This window comes from Podarcis pityusensis (assembly GCF_964106645.2).
Source record: "Podarcis pityusensis genome assembly, chromosome: 11".
NCBI classification, from domain to species: Eukaryota; Metazoa; Chordata; class Lepidosauria; order Squamata; family Lacertidae; genus Podarcis; species Podarcis pityusensis.
The window spans coordinates 15,239,550-15,260,966 of NC_138036.1; the positions used below are offsets into that span (position 1 = coordinate 15,239,550).

A 21,417-nucleotide genomic window follows, 5' to 3' on the forward strand; every position below is an offset into this window, starting at 1 on the left:
AGGTAACAATCACCTGCCTTGATCTCTGTAACAAATTGCAGCAGGTGATTTTAAAAAGCACAGAGGAAGTAAGCAAGACATCCAAGCTGAGAAAACACTGAGGCGCAAACAGCCTTTTTCACGCTATTTGTGCAATTTCCACAGCATTGCGTCTGTTTTGCAAGGCGAATTGATCCTTTTTCAATTAAGACACAGTTGCCTTGTCTTCTCACCTAAGGCAAGTGGCCTGAGGCCCTAATATATACCGCCAGGCCTAAAGGAAGAAGTCTAGAGGTAAACGAGGTGTAGAAATGGCTTCTGGGTTCAAACTCCTCCTGCTTCTTTTACTGCCTTTTGCTTCTGTTGCAATAAATATAACTCTTGGATGCTGGGAAGACGTCGCAGAATTCCTTTCTGACCTGAATGCAGAAGAACCCAAAGCTTACGCCGTAAAGAGTAAGTAGAATTTTTTTAAAGTGTGCTTGCTTGAGTTTTCTTGGCCTGTTAATTTATTTGAAATAGGTATCTCCCACCTTCTAACTGGGATTCTTGGTGTGGCTTAAAAAAGTATTTCAAATACGTATAATTAAAGCAGCAATCAGGATATTAGCTGAGGTGGTTGTTGTCCATTGGAAAGGTTAGAGTGAACATCAGGAAGACCAACAATAATTGTAGCCAGAGCCAATGACAGGCAGAACCAACTACGTAATTTTTGTTTTGTCCTGCAATCTTCCGGCTGAATTCCACAAGTAAGCTACCATCTCACCCCCCTTAGGAACACTTTGGCCCAGGCAGGAATGCTTTCTGGGTTCCAAGGCAAATTCTTAAAAGGGAAACAGAGATAGCATCCGGCTCACCCGTCACTCTCCAGAAACCAACTCCCTCTCATACAAAAATGTAGCCTGGACCGATGGGCTAGGTGCATGCGGGATTAGACTAACCCTGAGGCTCTGGCAAAAATGCACTCAAGACTGCACCAGCCAAATTTTATGATGTTTATTAATAATAAAAATGTAAGGAAGAAGACAAGCAGAAGAGGCAGAATGTTGCTTCAATAAAATTTTAAAAAGGAACCTTTCAGTTTAAGTCTATCCAAATACACCTGCTTACAAACAGGCTTCTGGTCTACTCACGTGTAGCAGTCGTTGGATGGGATTTGTGGGACAGGGACCATTTGGCCGCAGTCCATTTTTAAGGGGTTTGGACCCAGGTGGGACTTGTCTGACAACAGACTATGTCCTGCCAGTCACCAATAATGTCATTTTAGGTAGACTGACACCTTTTGGAAGTTGGGGTTTGTGTGGCCATCATGGTCTTAATTACCACCAGAATTCTCAATCTCTTTGCCAGATGGAAGAATTTTACTGGCGTTACTTTTTCTTTGCAGTTGGGTAAGAATAATCACCCAGGTGATGCATTTTCCTACACAACTATTAACTAGGATGGAATATCAGTGGTTGTCTCCATCTGTCTGCCTGTGTATTCAGGGAGAGGCATAACTTCTTCTCTAAGGCAGATGTAAGAAATCAGGGCTCTTTGCTACACCCCCAGGCTAATGCCAGCTTTGGGGAACCCATCCTTAACTACCATGTCCTAGGGTATCATAATGCAAGTATAAATAACCAAATTAGTAAAAAGTAGGACCGGGTGGCACTGTGGGTTAAACCACAGAGCCTGGGACTTGCCGATCGGAAGGTCGGTGGTTCGAATCCCCGCGACAGGGTGAGCTCCCGTTGCTCAGTCCCTGCTCCTGCCAACCTAGCAGTTTGAAAGCACGTCAAAGTGCAAGTAGATAAATAGGTACCGCTCTGGCGGGAAGGTAGATGGCGTTTCCGTGTGCTGCTCTGGTTCGCCAGAAGCAGCTTAGTCATGCTGGCCACATGACCCGGAAGCTGTACGCCGGTTCCCTCGGCCAGTAAAGCGAGATGAGCGCCGCAACCCCAGAGTCGGTCACAACTGGACCTAATGGTCAGGGGTCCCTTTACCTTTACCTAGGACCATTCCAACCAAAGCATTCGGCAGAGTAGCGGTGGGTGCAGGCAGCTGAACCCTCTCATTTCCCCCCAAATGCCTCTGGCCCCCTTCCTTTCATTGCATCCTTCCTTTAGTCAGTTTATGGGTGGACCATGAGTAGTTTGCCCGGCATCCTTGCTTTGATTTTACAGTGTACGATTCTGTTGGGAAACCTGGCAGCAATGTCCTTGGTGGGAATGTGGACAGACTGGGATCTTACACTGAATGCATTTCTGCTGAGGCACCTTCCGGAAGATTCCGAGGGCAGTACTGCAAACTTCAAGTACAGCAGGTGTGTGACCTACTTTGGTTTGGCTGGTTCTTCAGCAAAAAAAGAGAGAGACTCCATGTGAAGACAGAGGTAAAATTGGTGAAGACAGAGGTAATATTCTAAGGTGAGGATAAGTTACCTTGAGGAATTTCATAGGTGGAAAGTGTCCTGTCTCCTCCTCTCCGCACCCTGTACTCCTTAAAAACTGCTCTGGAAGGTTGGGGCACACGCTGACTATTGTGGAATGAAGTGGGGGGACTTCTAGGGGAGAGGGTATAATCCAAAATTAGGCAGGAATTCTAAAATAAATTAAGGAAGTTAACAGCACTCATTATCTCTGCTGTTTGTTAGAGCTCTGCTAAATTAAAATCTTAAATACCTGGTCTCAAATGCCTACTCATACGTGAGCAAAGCACTGCCTTCTAGGCTACAGGTTTATTCTGAGGATAAAAAGCTCAGGATACAAATGGAATTCATACCTAACTGGCAAGTCCTGTAACTTTTAATAATTATACAGAAAGAAGGATTTTTAGCAGGCTTTCCTCCTTTGACTTCAGCCCCTCAGACAGCTCATTTTGAGTGTCAGGGAAGAGCAGCAAATTGTTAGTTTTTTAATTTACTGGGGTTGCATTTTTACTGGCAGGGAGTGGGCAAGGGGCACCATTTCTTATTGCACCACAGGCAGCAAAATGTCTTGGGCTGTACTTTTAAACCCCAGAGCAGATCTGTAACTGTCCCCGGCTTCATGACAGCCTGGCCTCTGGTGAATCTTCTTGTCCCGCTGATGTGCAGAATCTCAGTATTTTTCAAGTTTTGCCAGAATGCCCTTGAAATCAGTGCATCTTGGGTATCTACTCTATTTGTCTACTTTTGCCAATATCTCTATTTTCTCTTAAACCTATTGCAACAAGAGAACTGAAAAGCATTCTACTTCTTAGGACAGAATTGATTACTACAATGGATTATGTGCCCCCAGTTCCTGCCACGAAGAAGAAATTACGGCACTGGCCATGCTAGGTAAATTGACTGTGATTTTGTTGCTTGTTGCTGTATAACATCTTGTAGGTGAAACTGAAGATCCAATGTGTGTGGATTTATGAAACGTGTCTTGAGTTCACACACCGTGTGTAAACCGTCACTCATGCTTTTTAACATGAGTTTTATTATTTGCAGATTAAACAAAGAAAACAAAGGGGGGAATTATTAGAGAAAATAAAGAAAAGGAAATAATATATGGAGAATACTAATAGTAACCATGAGCCACCATCCATTCGCACCACAGACACATTAATGTCAGTACATGCATCTGGTAATTAAACATATAAGTTTGGAGAGAAACAAACCACGGGTCTGCATTCAGATGACATGGCAAGCCAAGGGTTATGGTTTGTTGCTCCTAGCGCAACCCGAAGCAGAATAGTGCAGACTTCGTGCACCAGCATGATGTTCATAAACCATAGTCAAACCTTGTTTGTGGTTTAACAAACAGGCTAGAGTGTGTACCTAGACGGATCTACTTTTGCTCTCCCTCAAAGCTCCCGTGCTTACTATCTAAAAATAAATAACACCCCATTTCCACAGATAACTGTCAGTTTACATTTCTTAGTACAGAATGTATTGATCGGATGTGTAGAGATCTTTCCTGTTCTGCTTAGTTCAAGAGGGTTCTGGAAGGTTTATTTCTATGTGAAAGAAACAAGCGGACGGTTTCTGGTGTTTGGGTTATTCCTTCAGAGAAGCCGAGTACAGCTGGTTTAAACTGGTTCTGTTATCTCTTCTGTCAGGGTCATGCTGACTATATTAATAGAAGGAGCCTGGGTTTACTTTCTCTTTCTATCTCTTTCTTCTGGTGTGGTGTTCTGTATGCTTAGTGTTAAGGTTTAGTCTTATTATAACTTCTTGTAAGTTTAAAATAAGTCTAAGATAAGCTGCAACTGCATTTCTTATGAACAGTGCCAATCCTGAATTTATTGGATTTGTGACCATTATGCTCATTTCCCTTCAGTAGCAGCAGTGCTTTTTTCCTTAAAAAAATGTTTAAGGGTACTCTCATTTTCCTACTCATATTGAAATACTGCCCCAAAATGAGGCCAAACTTAGATTCACAAAATGTTTAGGGGTACGAGTACCCCTGCATCCCCCCATTAAAAAGCAGTAAGGCTCTGCTGGATGAAATACAATTGCCTCTGGTCTATTTTTGGGGAATCCTGCTATGTGCTTGTCGTTACTCCTATTTTTCTTCCTTCTCATTTTTCATTGGCCTCTTTGTTCTTTACAAAGAACAGGAAAAACAACATTATAAGTACTTTTGAAAGGGAGAATGGATACTTTTATTTTTCTGATTGCGCTGTATGCTAGCCTTCCCCATCCTGTCACCCTCCAACGGCTGAAGAACTCCATATCCCATCGTCCCTGACCCTTGGCCATGCTGACTGGGGTCCAACAACATTTAGCAGACTTCAGGTTCTAAGACCTAGGTCACTGTTGGTCACCTGCAATTTGGCCCTTAAACTGACCTCTCATGGGCTTATACCAACTCCTCTTCTTCCATATTTCTGCAAGGAAGGTGAAACAGCCAAGGGAATTCATGTGAGAGATTCATTTCCTAAGGCCACTAGAAGTTTATAATTTTTTGGAAAATGTGCATTAAAACCTTTGTGCTGAATAGAAACACTTTCTGGGACTTAAAAGAGCAAATGTTTCCATTTACTCCGTTGAACAAACTGGTAAAAATTGTGATCACAAAAGGCTCCATTGTCCTGACCGTGAAATTATTAACTTATTCTTCCTTTGACAGGTGTATTTAAATTCAAGACCATCTCTTTCCTATTGCCTTTTCCGTCTCTGTTCGCTGTGAATTCAACGGCCTCGTTCCCGACTGTGGCCAGATGCGCTAAGAACCTTTTCCCTATTGATGTGTTTGTAGCGGTTTGTTTGTAAGTACTGAGGGCGGACGTCTCAGCCCAGCCGTGAAACTGACCCTGAAGACCGTGCCTCTCAGGAGCGAGAGTCACTCTGCAGTAATGAACTTCTATTTCCCTTCCAGGTTCGTTAGCGTTTCCTTCATCATCTTGCCAATCATCGGAACCATTTACACCGCTGATGTATGGGAGAAGGCTAAGCGCAATGAATTGCCATCGGACGGTTTGCCTCCTGCAAATTACGGGAGCACATCTTTCGCTGCAAGAGATGCAAGCGAATCAAAAGCAGAGAGGAAACATAGTCATGAATCTGCATCAGCAGCGCTGGCCGCATTTGATGGTTCAAAGCAAAGTAAGCATTGCAATATTATTAATGGTGATTTTGGTAATTATTTTTATGGCACCTACTGTGAGCAGAAAGCATCACAGAGTGCGGGGCGTGGGGAGGGCAGGTCTCCGTCCTGAGGAGATTACAATCTATTTTGAGATAGTAGGAAAGGCAACAGAGGGAATGGAGGACAAGGAGGTGGGAGAAAGCCAGCCCTGAAATCTTCACCTCCCACAGGGTTCATTGGGGTTCAGGTTCAGGATAATTTTAGGAGGATTAAAAATTCTGTGTCAGGTTTCTATGTGGCAATCTATCCAAAACGAATTTTGAAAGGTATTGAGTTGTATTCCGTGTAGCACCAAGGAACCATCTCCATCTCTCCTCCACTCGCACCCCTCCCCCAAATCTGTTCTGAGTTTCTCCCCCCAACCCTCCGGAGCAGAGAAGAGGGAAGTCCTGTGGGGCTAGCAATAATCTTTGCACAGGCTTCCCCTTTGCAAATGGATGTGACTCCAACTGCAGCCGATGAAGCTGGAAGAAAAGCACTGTTGTTTGTTTTGGAAGCTGTTTGTCCATTAATTATCCCCCATCATCTGCCAGTCTTAAAATGCGATCCCATGCATGTCTACTCAGAAGTAAGCCCCGTTGAGTTAAGTGCGTACATGCTGTCGAAAAAGAACTATTTCTTCACTCTACATGGCAGAACACGTATAATCTACATGGTATAATGAATTAATTTCTGCTGCTTTAATATTCTTAGGTACCTTGGACTGTGTTCTGAAGTGTTTTTCCTTGCAAAACCATCTCCCAGCCATTTGGCTGATGAAACCCTGTAAAGAAGTCTCCTTGTCTCTAAATGGTATCAGAGCGCTGAGTCTCTTGTGGGTAATTTCTGGGCATACAAGTCAAATGACAGCGTGGCAGAATTTAGGTATGAGCTGAAGCTACAAAGGCAGATATATTCCTGTTTTAAAGGAAACACAGTGTTCTCTAAATGAACTCACTACTCATTTTAACTGCTGTTTTATTCCATATTTGACACTCGGGATTGCAGTTCATGGGCTGTGACTTGCTGCTAAATAGCCCTGGCTTTGGGTTTTTTTCTTTTTTTTGACAGGGCGATCATTTATGTAGAGGCAATGAGATTTGTTCAATAGAGAGTTGTAAAGAACAACGAGAGTCCTCACTTGATATATCTCATTCAGCGCATTTCACATCTTTCCTGGGTCCTTTAAGAATGATTATAGAGAGGCTGAGCTGCTGTTTGAACTGGAAAGGACCTTTTCAGTGACCAAACCAAAACTTTGTGATTCTCTGCTTCAGAGAGAAGAATCTGATGTTCTTCCCCCACACTGTGGAAGACCTGTTTGCTTCTGAAGTTTGGTTGATAGGATTTCACAGCTTTCCTCTATTTCTCTCTGTGTGTTTCTCTCCTTCCCTCGTGTGTGTGTGTAATTTCAGAGGCAGGAAACCTGTGGCTCTCCAGATGTTGCTGAACTCCAACTCCCATAATCCCCATCCACTGAAGCTGTTAGCCAGGGCTGATGGGAACTGGAGTACAACAATATCTGGAAGGCCGTGAGTTCTCCTCACCTCTGAGATATAGTGTGTTTCTTTGTCTTTCTTCGCTGCCTTGGACATTTTGGAAATGTGAGATATAGATGCTGTAAATCAATAAAATTTGGAAGGGTTTCCTGAACATGCATTCTGTAAAAGAAGGATTAAGGACACAGCAGTTAAGAACTTCGACAAGAACCTCATTGTCTGTCTTGAACAAGAACAAACCAACAACAGGACACTGCTGACTCAGTGTCCCAGATATAACTAAATCTAGTTCCATCTAGTGACACTAGACACATGCCAATTTTCATTCCAGCACCTCAGCCTTCAAGGAGGACAATCACACTACAGTGTGTTTTGTTTCGTTTCTTCCTCGCCTTTGAATGGGCACAGGAGGTTGTGTGATTGTTTTCTGGGTTGCCCCAATTTCAATCCAATATTTCAGTCTTCAAGACAGGCACACACACTCATCCCTTTTAGCTGGAGAGGAGCAGCAGTTCTAACATTTCAAAACATCCTCTGTCTAACAAATAGTTCCTGTAAGCTTCCAAGAGACATGAAAACATCAGTAGGGCACTGTATTTGCAAAGTGTAGCCTAACATAAAGTATGAATGCCATAGCCTGAACATTCAAAGACCCATTATTTGAACTGCTAGTATTTGTAAGCTGCTTTGGAAATGTATTAAGTGAGAGGAAGGAAACTTATTTAAAAAAAAAACATAGACACAATTGGACCTGATTTGTTCCATGTTTCTCTTCGTTTGCAGAGATATGCTGGAGTTAAGTAGATTTCCAAATATCTCCTGACTGTTTCTCTCTCTCTCTCTCTCTCTCTCTCTCTCTCTCTCCCTTATATGTTACCACAGATAATGAGTTGGAATGGGAAGCTAAAGTGCTTAAAAACCCTCTTTACGTATTTTCTCTAAGTGGACCATTTTATTTAGGCGTTGACACATTTTTTCTCATCAGGTAAGTCAGATGTTAGGGGATGCGGGTGGCGCTGTGGTCTAAACCACAGAGCCTAGGGCTTGCCGATCAGAAAGTCAGCAGTTTGAATCCTCACAACAGGGTGACCTCCCATTGTTCGGTCCCAGCTCCTGCCCACCAAGCAGTTTGAATGCATGTCAAGTGCAACTAGATAAATAGGTACCGCTCCGGCGGGAAGGTAAACGGTGTTTCCGTGCGCTGCTCTGTTTCGCCAGAAGTGGCTTAGTCATGCTGGCCACATGACCCGGAAGCTGTCTGCAGAGAAACGCTGGCTCTCTCGGCCTATAGAGCGAGATGAGCGCCGCAACCCCAGAGTCGTCCGCAACTGGACCTAACGGTCAGGGGTACCTTTACCTTTACCTTTAAGTCAGATGTTATTAGACGTTTTTCTCCCTCTATTATTATTTTTAAATAAATAAATAACCATCTAACATCTCATGGTAGTGAACCTTGCAAGTCTATAAAGATGGAACATGAGAATTATTCCCTGGTAATTATTTGAAGAAGCATTGGACAACAACAGGTGTTTTATTCATGCGGGATCTGTAGGACAATAGATCCTGCTGGTAGTCCATGCTGCCTGCCTCTGCTGCTCACCTACTTGACCCGCCCTGTCCCTGGGGGAGAAGGCGCATGGCGGCAACAGAGGCCAACAAGCCGAGGGCAGACTCCATGGAGGGAGGCCAGATCTGCTACCCCTTCCATCTATCCGGAGCCTGCTGCCCTGAGGCAACTGCCTCACCTTGCCCCATGGGTTTACACCTTGCCCCTATGGGATCCCTTGCCATAGGGATCACATGGACTGCTGGTGAGCTCAGACAGCCAGGATTGGGTGGGATCCCTGGTTGTTTGAACTGGCGCCTTCACCACCAACTGCTGTGATCACACAAACTGCGACTCCTCCTTGTCTGTTTCATGATGTCTGAGGACATAAATTTTTCAACAGGATTTTGAGTCAGTTGCTTATTACGTTGTGATGTCTACTGTGTGTTTTTTTCTTCATTCCGGCTATTTAGTTTTGGGTATTACAACATTGTAACGCTGTGTGTTTTCCTGTATTACTGCCTTTGAGTTTATTTTTAATTTGGGGGGGGCTTGTTTTTGTTTGTCACTTTGAATACTTCTGTTTGGAAAGGAAACTGAAGGGCAGGCATTTTAGAACGGGCAATTAAACCTCCGTTGTTTTTCTCCTCAGTGGCTTTTTGAGCTGCCAGTCCTTTTTGAACATATTGAATCTCTCTGAAAAACGGATCACCTTTCGCCTCACAGTGAAGTACCTGTGGCGCCGATTTTTCCGGTAACCGTTTGTGAGGGTTTGATCCATTCAGCAAAATGGGCACGAAGAAAGTCATTTGTCATTAGCCTTGCTGGTACCTGAGGTGAAATTTGCCTCTGCTATTTAAGAGTTTGAGGGAGTTGTGGGTATATTAGCATATTAATAGCCTGGGCCAGTGGTGGGGAACATTCCTCATCCTGAGGGCCCCATTTCCAAGGGTCACAGGGTGGAGCCAGAGGCAAATATGGGTGCAGCAATGAGTGTGACTCTTTCCTTTGTGCAGTATGATACATTCCAGCTATGCAGAAGTCAGCAGGGTTTTTTAAAAAAAACTAAATAATAAATAAATAAATAAATAAATAAATAAATAAATAAATATTTATACCCCGCCCATCTGGCTGGGCTTCCCCAGGCACTCTGGGCGGCTTCCAACAAAATATTAAAATACAGTAATTCATCAAACATTAAAAGCTTCCCTAAACAGGGCTACCTTCAGATAGTCTTCTAAAAGTCTGGTAGTTGTTTTTCGCTTTGACATCTGGTGGGATGGTGTTCCACAGGGCAGGTGCCACTACAGAGAAGGCCCTCTGCCTGGTTCCCTGTAACTTGGCTTCTTGCAGTGAAGGAACCGCCAGAAGGCCCTCGGCACTGGACCTCAGTGTCCGGGTTGGACAATGGGGGTGGAGACGCTCCTTCAGATATACTGGGCCGTGGCCATGCACATACTTGCATGCAACTCTCCATCATGGCACACAACAGACTTAATCACAGTTTAAGGACACATTCTAACTAGGCAAATTGAGTTGGGCTGGTAAATGAGCCAGTCCTGGGAAGAGAGGGAGAGACCCAAGGGCCATATAGAGAGGCCTGGTGGGCATTTGGCGCCTGGGCCTGAAGCCTCTACCGTTGTCCAAAGATAGCACATGTGACACCCTACAGATATTGTTGGGCCAGAACTCCCATCAGCCAATGGTTGGGGGTGATGGAAGTTGCAATTCTAGTGGATGGCATGACGTTGGATAACTGTGTCTTAAACACTGAACTTAAAAAACATTGAATTTTCCAGCAGCAACGTAACATTCGCCTGAGAAGGGAAGCTAGATTAATGGTTTAAATGGAACAGTTCAGCTGCGAAGTACGTTTTTTTCACTAGGCCTGGCATAGCTCCGTCAGTAGAGCATGAGACTCCTAATCTCAGGGTTTTGGGTTCAAGTTCCATGTTGGGCAAAAAGATTCCTGCATTGCAGGGGGTTGGACTAGATGACCCTCACGGTCCCTTCCAACTCTACAATTATATGATTCCCAGGAAGTCTAAATGCAAGAAAGATCCTTCCTTCCTTCCTTCCTTCCTTCCTTCCTTCCTTCCTTCCTTCCTTCCTTTCTCTCTCTCTCTCTCTCTCTCTCTTTTAAAAGAGAGACATACAGTGGTGCCTTGGTTCTCAAACGCCTTGGTACTCAAACAACTTGGAACCCAAACACTGCAAACTTGGAAGTAAGTGTTCCAGTTTGGGAACTTTTTTCAAAAGCCGAACGTGCTCTGTTTTGAGTGCCACACTTCCGTTTTGGGTGTTACACTGAGGTCTGCCTGTTTTTGCTATTTATTTTGCATTTCTGTTTTTGCGGCTTTTTTGTTGTGTTTTTGTGACTGTGTGGAACCCAGTTCAGCTACTGATTGATTGATTCTGTGACTGCAGTACATTGTTTATTGCTTTCAAGTGCTGTTTTGGGGGTTGTTTTTAAAAGTCTGGAACTGATTCATCCATTTTGCATTGCATTCTATGGGAAAGTGCACCTTGGTTTTGGAACGCTTTGGTTTTGGAACGGACTTCCGGAACGGATTAAGTTTGAGAACTGAGGTACCACTGTACTATTAATTACTCCCGTTTGCTATTGAGCTGGGCTTGCAAAGGAATGCAGGGATGAAGTTTAAGGGAAGAGAGTCTGCTTTGCAAATGCAATCAGGTTTGAATTTCTTTAACAACGTGCTGAAAATTGTGTGCCTGCATGCAACCCAACCACTTCTGCTCTTGTGTTTGTAGGCTTCAGCCACTCCATATATATTCCTTGTGCCTTTTAATCGGTTTCTACTCTGTCGCTCCTTGGGGGACATTTTGGGAGCTCTCGAAACTCGAGGTTGATAACTGTAGAAGAACGTGGTGGGCCAACCTACTGCTGATCAACAACTTTATCGCTGGGCAAGAGTCAGTAAGTCTGTACGATGGAATATTTATTGGGGCATTGTGTCATAATATATATTTTAAATAATATGTATTAAAAGTATACATTTGTCTTCCCATTCCCACCCCGTTTTCAGTGTAACGGATGGACGTGGTACCTTGCAAATGATTTCCAGTTTTATTTCACAACACCTCTGCTGGTCTATATTTCCATGAGGTGAGTATTTCTTCGGCAATGAACATCCACCATGAGGTTTCCTCGTAATTTATTTATTTGATTTATTTCATTTCTATTCCGCTTTGTATTTTCAAGGAAAAATCCTCAAAGTGGTATACAGCATATTAAAACATCAACAAAACAATCCAGAATCAAACATTTCTGAAGATAGTCAAATATAGAGTATACAGTCAAAGCAACATAATTAACAGAAAACTAAAATATTATCTTAAAGATTTCAAAATAAAACATTGCAAAGGAAGTCAACTACAGAGTACGTATTTAACACAAACAAAGTTAACAAAAAAACATTTCAAAGAAAAAAACACCATTGCTAAGTGAAGTCAGATATAAATAGCACATTTAAAACAGGGTGTGGGGGAAGGAAGAATGGCAGTTTCCAGAAAAGCCTGCCTAGCCTTCTGCTGTTGCTGCCACCAGAGGGATCTAAGACCCCTCCACCCCACATAGGAGGCACGGATTAGAGTCCTGTTCATCTGAGCCTCTTGGGCTTGCCAATCAGAAGGTTGGTGGTTCGAATCCCCACGACGAATAGCTTCCATTGCTGTGTCCCAGCTCCTGCCAACCTAGCAGTTTGAAAGCACGCCAGTGCAAGTAGATAAATAGGTACCACTGCAGCAGGAAGGTAAACTGCATTTCCGTGCGCTCTGGTTTCCGTCATGGTGTTCCATTGTGCCAGAAGCGGTTTAGTCCTGCTGGCCACATGACCCAGAAAGCTGTCTGTGGACAAACGCCAGTTCCCTCAGCCTGAAAGCGAGATGAGCACCTCAACCCCATAGTCACCTTTGACTGGACTTAACCATCCAGGGGTCCTTTACCTTATATTTTAGCATCCGTATCTCTGTGAATTTGTTTTAGAACATGAGAAAACTGTACCAAATGGGACCCATTTAGTCTGTTGCTTTGTTTCTTCCAAGCTGAATACATGCCTGTGGGTAATTAGAGTGTCAATTATTCTGCTTCCCCTTGGAAAACTACTATTACTTCAGTTATTACAGGGAAATACATGCCCTCTCAAGCAACCCTTTGAATATAAAGGTTAGAGATTTTTGTTATTAAGTGTTTTATCATTTAAATGAATAATGTAAAGTCCCCCCCCCCCCAAAAAGGCCCCATCTGTTGCTTATATTTCTATTTTTGCTTATATTTCTATTGTTTTGGCAGGAGCAAGCAAGGAATTATAATTCTGGGGACTTTGCTGTTCCTGACGACTTTTACAGTGACAGCCCTGCTGTCATCATTCTACAGGCTTCCTGTTGCAAATCCTCGTGATATGAGGTAAGGTTCTGGAAACTTCCCCCTTCAATAATAGGTCACAATAATATGCTGGGAGAGATCCAAAGCGCGGTCAGGAATCTAATTAATCAAGAGAAAGTAACCCTCTGCGTGCTATGGGGTATGTCGGAGGTTCTTGAATTTTTGGAAACAGAAGTTAGAATAGCACCCTGAGAAGACAATTGCCCTTAATGGAGATTTCATCTGACTGACTCACTTCATCTGCCTAATGTGTTTTTCTCCCAACCAATTTTTAAAAAAGGCAAAATCTGTGAATTTTGAGAAGCAAATAAACAGGTGGTGCTATCACACTTCCTTTCAGAGCAGAAGACTTGGGTTATGCCACGTTTGTTAACAGCAGCAACATTCAGACTTGGTTCTCATATATTTTACCTCAGGAGAATCGTTCCATTTGAGTCATCTGCCAAATGTTTTTAGTTAGGAATAGTTATCGGTTAATGCTCTTTCTCTCCCTTCAAGCCTTCCATATAATCTTTTTATAACCCGTTTCCAATATGCTTGCAGGAAAACGGCCACCGTGATGTATTTCGCAGAGTATTACTCAAAACCTTACTGCCGATACGGTCCATTTCTAGTTGGCATTCTTCTTGGGTTGTACATGAACCAGCAGCAAACCCCAGTCCTAAGGAGCAAGGTAAATGGGGGGGGGGGGGGGCGTATTTAACAAACATTTGGGATCCTATCTGCACAACAAAATGTGTATTGATTTTAAACCATTTTAACTGCAGTGGCGTCCTCCAAAGAAATCTGGGACAGGTTTGGTGAGGTTTGTGTCGTATTCCAATATGACCAACAGCGCCATTCAGAATATCTGGAACTCTGGATCTCTCCTGAGAATGCATTTGTTGTTGTTTCATTTCTGATCCTTTCCCCAAGTTTAACACCCCCACCCCTTTTTTAAATTTACAACAACCGGCTGGTCTGAACTGGCTAGCTCTTTTGTCAAAAGGTGGGACCATCCTCCTGAGCAATTTCTGATTGGCTGTCTCCACAACCATGTTGGAGATGAAGCTTCTTTCACCATTGGCTCAAACTCCACTCCATCTGAGAAGGGAGACTGGCTTCAGTTGGTCTCAGATCCCCCCAAATATGTGGGGTATCACCCCAATCCCTCCTTTCCTTTGGAACCATGTGTATTGGGGGACCAAAGATGCTCTTCAAGAGACTAATACCCTCTCAAACTATCTTGTCCTGCAAGGAATTCTGTGCATGCTCTGAAATGCCATCCACTCAGTTGATGGTGGAGATGTGTGATTTTCTTTCTTTCTTTCTTTCTTTCTTTCTTTCTTTCTTTCTTTCTTTCTTTCTTTCTTTCTTTCTTTCTTTCCTCTGCTTTCTCATAACCCCCTTTTCCTTCTAAAGTTCATTGGTCTTAAAAGGATATTTCTCTGAAAGATCTTCCTTGTACGTTAGATTCACTGTTATTAAGGTATCCCTTGTGCTCTGAGGGTAGTTCATAAGGCTCTGAAAGATTTTGTATCCTCTGGGCTTTGGAATAGTCAGTCAAAACCTCCTTACTGGCAGATTTACAGGGCCAACAGCTGGGGGATAATGCCATCCACTGTAATGCAAGTGGATGATCTGCTGTGTGTGTCATGCTATCCACACTTTTCTTTTAGAAGGCAGAAAGGTATCACTAAGACTTGATCCCCATAATGGGGGCTCCTTCCAGTAGGAGGAATAAAAAATAAAAACAAGCAGGAACTGCAACAAAAACGTTGCAGTGCAGAGTGCTCCTGTTCAGGGTTCCAGCAGCCAATCATGCTCTCTTCCAAGATACGCCATTCCTCCTCTCCCCAATGTTGTATCCTCTCCCAAAAGTTGGTTCGTATTCTGTTCCCTGTCTTTGGTTCCCTGCCTTCACAGGCAGAAATACAAATTGAAGGTTTTTTTTTCTTTTTTAAAAAAGTATACTTCCACAAACCTTGGGGTCCCTCCAGACTGACTGGTATTTCCCTTCCTGTGCCTTGATGGATCCATGCTCAAGGAATTAATTTTGCTATTACAATATATGATGAAACCAAGAAGGGACGAGTCCATTTTGCACAAGCAACATCAGTCTACTGCTGTGAGCCTTTGATGAAGGGTTCCTGGGGCACTGCTTGTTGGCCTGACAAATAAGGGAGCCCCTTTGATTCCAAATATTCAAGCCACCTGGAAGTGCTGTGCAAAATATTACCACTGGGGCGAGTGTTGCCTTGAAGTGATTCCACTGCAACTTGGAGAGAGAGAGAGTGAAAGCAGCCTTGATCTGCCAGCGAGAGAAGTTGGCGCGTTTTGTGGTACACAATAAATGGGGAAGGTTTTGGCAAGGGGAGCAGCAGCCTCAAGAGGAGAGCAAGATGCAGTTGCAGCATCTAAGGGAGACTTTGTAGTTAAAATGAACACCATAAAAACACGAGGGACCCACAGTCTTTAAAACAGCCATGTCATATTCCAGTTTTGAGTGGAGCTGCCTTGCTGGGTGAGAAGTGTTTGTCTCCTCTCCCTTTTGTGTCCTGCATGCCACTTCCCCAGACCTAAATTTGTAACCTGTGGTTATTATGCAAGGCCCAGGGAGGGTCCTTGGTTTTCCTATTCACCCAGGTATTGGGTGGCTGAAATATTCTGTTCCTGACAACCTTGAAATTACACTATTGTGAGGATTTGTGACTGTTTCAAGACGTTGTTGTTGATGTTGTTAAAATTTTGTCTTTGCAATTTTGTTGTTTGTTGTCTTAGGGAGGGAGGCTGGGATAATAGTAATTCTTATTATTTATTATTTATGAAGGAAGAAGCTAAATTTATTTTGATTTTGGGTAATGCATGCATATATCATAGTAGGCATCGTTTTAGAAGAGGAATTCCCTCCTATGAGAGAGAAGTGTCTTTCATCTGCAGTTTTTTGGAATAAAATAAGCACTTTTTACAAATCTCCTCTACATTGGTTGGTTTATTTTGTTCAATTAATCTAACTGGTTATGCAGCATTAAAGACAGCGGGCCTTAAATATATGTATATTTTATTATTAAGTGCCTGAAAGCTGAGTAACTGAACCGAGTAATCTAAACATGTCAGTTTGCATTTCTTAGTGCAGAAAGTATTGATCTGATGTGTAGAGATCTTTCCTATTCTAATTAATCCACGAGGGTTCTGGAAGCTTCTCTGTGTGAAAGAAACAAGCAAAAGGTTCATGATGTTTGGGTTATTCCTTCCGAGAAGCGGAGTACAGCTGGCTTAAACTTAATACTGTTATCTCTTCTGTCAAGGTCATGCTGACTATAAAAGTAGGGCCAGAAGGAGCCTGGGCTTCACTTTCTCTTTCTATCTCCTTTCCTTCTGGTGTGGTGTTCTGTGTATAGTGTTTAGACTTATTGTAAGTTTAAGTTAAGTCTGCTGCAACTGGATTTCTTATGGACAGGGCCAATCCTGAATGTATTGGACTTGTGACCATTATGCTCATTTGCCTTCAGAAGCAGTAAAGCTCTGCTGGATGAAATTGCCTCTGGTCTAACAGTTGACAGAGGCAGCGCTGGATTTAGGGCAGTGCATGCAATTGCCCCGCAAAGGGCACTGAGCTGAGGGGGCACAAAATAATGATGATGATGATGATGATGATGTTACCAAAGTCTGTCCACCACAGAAGAGAAGGCCTGAACAATCCATTGAAAGAGAAGCAAAGTCGCCCCCCCCCCCCCCAGATCTGACAAAATGACCAGAGTCAGGTGGAATTGTCCTAATGAACTAAGATGCAATCAAACGTCTCTTTCTCGTGTTTCCGCAGGTGCAGGCTTCCATCGGATGGCTTTCTGCAATGTTTTCCATGTTTATGGTAGTTGCTTTGGCCTATACGTTACAAGACCCCCTCGACTACTCACCTGCCACAGCCATTTACCAAGCTACTCACCGGACGGTGTGGGCTATCGCTGTGGGGTGGATAATTTTTGCGTGTGAGGAAGGCTATGGAGGTACTCTACAGAGAAGGAATGGGGAACCTCATGCCCGGGCAGTGGGGCGAATGTGACTCTCAGAGCCTCCCCATCTGGCCCACAGGAGTGGGGATTTGAACCTTGGTCTCCCAGGTCCCGATCCAGTACTCTAACCACTACACCACAACTGGGTCTTTAATAGTTTGTTATTTGCTGTGGTCTAAACCACAGAGCCTAGGGCTTGCTGATCAGAAGGTTGGCGGTTCGAATCCCTGCGACGGGGTGAGCTCCCGTTGCTCAGTCCCTGCTCCTGCCAACCTAGCATTTCGAAAGCACATCAAAGTGCAAGTAGATAAACGGGTATGGCTCCGGCGGGAAAGTAAACGCCGTTTCTGTGCGCTGCTCTAGTTCGCCAGAAGCGGCTTAGTCATGCTGGCCACATGACCCGGAAGCTGTCTGCGGACAAACACCGGCTCCCTCGGCCTATAGAGTGAAATGAGCACTGCAACCCCAGAGTCGTCCGCGACTGGACCTAACGGTCAGGGGTACCTTTACCTTTTAGGTATCATCAATTGGATGCTTTCATGGGGCTTCTGGTCGGTGGCTGCCAAAATCAGCTACGCCTGCTACTTGGTCCACCCAATGTTGATTTTGTTGTATAATGGACTTCAAGAAACGTCCATGCACTACTCGGACATGAATATGGTGAGTGATTAAGGATAGATGGATCTGTCAGTTTTGGTTCTCTTCAGGATCTCGATTTTCCAAATTTTCAATTCAATTCCTTGCATTTCTGCAGCAATTTGAATTTTGTGTATGTGTGTGTTTAAACTCCTCTTGAAAATTTGTCAGCCTTTTCGTGCAAATTTCACATTTTTGTGTGAAGTTTTGCCAAACACACACATTCTTTCAAAGCGTTTTCCATAATCTAGTACACTTTGGTATGTTATTTTCACTAATATATACACTTTTATGCACATTTACCCTAGTATGGTTTTTTTTGGGGGGTGAGCACATTACTTGGCAGCAGAACTGCATTATGATCAGAGAAAAAGACCAAAGCTCTGTCTCTCCCATAGCTTGCATTAGCCTTCCAGCCTAAGGCTATGTAGCTCCTGGTGAGGCTTCATTATCACATCTTTCTCTGGCTGTGCCTGGGAACAAAAGACTAAGAGGCAACTCCTTTTCAAAATGGAGATTTAAAATTGAATACCTTAATCACATGATCTAAGGCTCAGTTTTCATATTTCAAATCTGGAAACAAAACTTATTGACCTTTTTTTGGAAAAAAAACCTCCACAACTGAAGGTTTGTGAACTATTTTTCTATGAAAGTCATCAAAATAACCACACTTCCGACATGGGTTGCCATACGCCTGGGTTTCCCCGTACATTTAATCAATTTTTGGAAATTCCTCCCGGACCCAATTTCCGAAGTACGAATCCTGGATATGCCTTGGGAATTCTGGACGTATGGCAGCCCTATCTAAGGTTAAACACTCACGTGAGAGCTAGCAGAGAACACCAGTTGATTAATTATCAACCTGTTAAAGCTCAGCGAGCTTCAGTACGCCTCAGTGGCATGTCCCAATGTTAAACCCTTTCAGCAATATGCATACAGCCATTCTCCATTTCAGTGTGCAGTTGAACAATTATGCTTAATAGATCTGCCCTTATTTCCGTTTGCACTTATCTTTTTAGTTCTATCTGTTCCTTGGACACTGCCTGATGACATTCATGGTTGGGCTGGCATTGACGGTGATGGTTGAGATGCCTCTGCAAGCGTTAAGGCGGGCTGTGCAACGACAAGTGGTTCAGCTGTGAAGGAGGAAGCAGGAAAGGTGTGATGTCTTTAACCCTCCCCACCATACCCATTCCCTTTGAAGAAGAGGCCCTTCTGTTGTGCTCCAGAAGAACTGTATAGTGATGAAGATCTGAACTTTTGCACGATGAAGATCTGAACCAGGCTCTTCAGGAGTGATGTGGCTAAGAAATTTCAGAATCTGGAATTAATGGTCTGGCCAGGCCTCCCCATTAGATGGCCAATTGTGAAGCACACAGCTAACACCCCTCTTCTCTTCATTGCCGCTGTTCCATGCTTTGCAACTACTTCTACATTCCTGCTTTGTTACAGTGAACAAATGGTTTACCAACCTTAGTTAAAAGAAAAGAAATACTCTGAGCCCATGCAGTTCCGCATTTTAAATTCACTGAAATCAGTTGTTCCTAAACATTTTTGGGCCTCCGCCCCCTTGGCTCCATAAACTCACCCCCAGTCCCCCCTGCCCTATAAAATGCATTATAGTGGTACCTCGGGTTAAGTACTTAATTCGTTCCAGAGGTCTGTTCTTAACCTTAAACTGTTCTTAACCTGAAGCACCACTTTAGCTAATGGGGCCTCCTGCTGCCGCCGCGCTGCCGGAGCACGATTTCTGTTCTCATTCTGAAGCAAAGTTCTTAAACCCAAGGTAATATTTCTGGGTTAGCAGAGTCTGTAACCTGAAGCGTATGTAACCCGAGGTACCAGTGTATTCACAACAGCAGTTTGCATGACCCACTAAGGAATATAATAACACAATAAAATTCAAAACAGTAACAATTAATTTTATCCAAAATCCGGTTAAAACTATTTAGCTTACTGATTTCAACAAACGAACACTATCCAGTGATGCCAACTTTTCAGAGTCTGAAAGTCATTCACACCTCCAGTGACCTCCCCACCTGCTTGCGTCTTAGTGCCCTCCCCTGTATGGGGAATGCACCCGGAAGACAAAAATGTATGGAGGAGTTAGTGATCTGACACGGTTACCCTTCTTGCCTCTGTTCCTTCCCACTCCCTCGCTCTTGTTAAGTTCTTTGATGGTGTGAGAACAGTCTTTAATGTCCTGAGAACGTTGGGAGGAGGTGAAGTCCCACACACAGCTGCCTTAATCAGTTGGGGAGGATAATGCTGGGTACCTTCTTTGATGTTGGACATTGTTTTGAGAAAGTGAGGCATTGGGAGGGGGTGGCTAATGGATGATCTGTACGTAGCCAGTCTTGGAGAGCCAGTGTGGTGTAGTGGTTAAGAGCGGTAGTCTCGTAATCTGGTGAACCGGGTTCGCTTCCCCGCTCCTCCACATGCAGCTGCTGGGTGAACTTGGGCTAGTCACACTTCTCTGAAGTTTCTCAGCCCTACTCACCTCACAGAGTGTTTGTTGTGGGGGAGGAAGGGAAAGGAGATTGTTAGCTGCTTTGAGACTCCTTCGGGTAGTGATAAAGCGGGATATCAAATCCAAACTCTTCTTCTTCTTCTTCTTGGAAACCACACAGGCTATCTATAAAATCAGATGGTTTGGGCAGAGCTTCTTGAAAGCTTGTGCATGGACTGATCGGCCGCAGGGCCGTGCAAACTGAGGCTACCTGGGAGAGTCACTTTGCCGCCTCTTGAGGGCTTCCAAGTAGCAAGTTGAAGTGCTTGCTTGATATTCTATACATTGCCCCGCTGTTTTAGAATAAAATATTTAATCTTCGCACTCACTTGTGTATTTTGTATTGCTTCTGAATCTCATTTTAAAAGAACTACCTTGCCTTTGGCAAGACATCCCCCCAGGTAATCCTAACACCCCTCACTAGGGGGTGTTTCCTCCCACTTTAGAAACTCCCAATTTAAATCATAGCACTCTCCTGGCTACAGGAATAAAACAGGAGTTTGCTCCTCTTGACCTGATGCTAATAAACACATTGCCTTGGGAATAAATGGAATTTTGTATGAAGAACCATAGAATTGTAGAGTTGTAAAGGACCCTAAGGATCATCTCAGACAACCCCCTGCAATGCAGAAATATGCAGCTGTCTCATGGGGATCGAACTCATGTAGAAAAGGTTAATATATATTTTTAGAGTAAAAATATCAAAATGGGCATCTTGAAACCAGGTACACACATGGCTGGTCATCCGACTATCTATCTATCTATCTATCTATCTATCTATCTATCTATCTATCATCTATCTATCTATCCACAAGAGGAAAGAAAGAAAGAAAGAAAGAAAGAAAGAAAGAAAGAAAGAAAGAAAGAAAGAAAGAAAGCTATAGGGACTAGCACAGGCACAGGCAAACTCAGCCCTCCTACAGTTCCCATCATCCCTGACCACTGGTCCTGTGAGCTAGGGATCATGGGAGTTGTAGTCCCAAAACATCTGGAGGGCCGAGTTTGCCTATGCCTGGACTAGCATCAGCCCCAGAGGGCCCTTGTACACTCATCCTAACCCAGGTGCTGATGACGATTAGGCAACTTTGTAGAGGCTCCTAGCCATGATGGTTGTATCTTTCCCAATAGCAGTCACTGGAAACCGCAGGAGGGGAGGGAGGCGTCTGGTTGGCCACTGTGAGAACACGTTGCTCAGTCCCTTGGCCTAATCCAGCAGTTCTTTCACGGGCCTGTTTGCTGCTGCTGCCCCCCTAATCACCTCCCACTCTCTGG

The 21,417-nt window shown here is 43.8% G+C and overlaps 1 protein-coding gene across 1 annotated transcript; it reads left to right on the forward strand.

Annotated features, from left to right (window-relative positions):
* Positions 1 to 1,288: 1,288 nt before the first annotated feature.
* LOC308457903 (O-acyltransferase like protein-like) lies at positions 1,289 to 20,469 on the forward strand (the record flags this gene model as incomplete). The annotated part of the gene is made up of 15 exons (XM_080972124.1): positions 1,289 to 1,370; positions 2,145 to 2,284; positions 3,202 to 3,280; positions 5,061 to 5,199; positions 5,310 to 5,536; positions 6,273 to 6,443; positions 7,940 to 8,042; positions 9,256 to 9,357; positions 11,376 to 11,541; positions 11,651 to 11,730; positions 12,916 to 13,029; positions 13,552 to 13,681; positions 16,811 to 16,994; positions 17,518 to 17,660; positions 18,656 to 20,469. 15 exons carry the CDS (start codon positions 1,289 to 1,291, stop codon positions 18,776 to 18,778), a joined length of 1,983 nt encoding a protein of 660 aa, XP_080828250.1. The 3' UTR covers positions 18,779 to 20,469.
* Between the last annotated feature and the right edge of the window lie 948 nt (positions 20,470 to 21,417).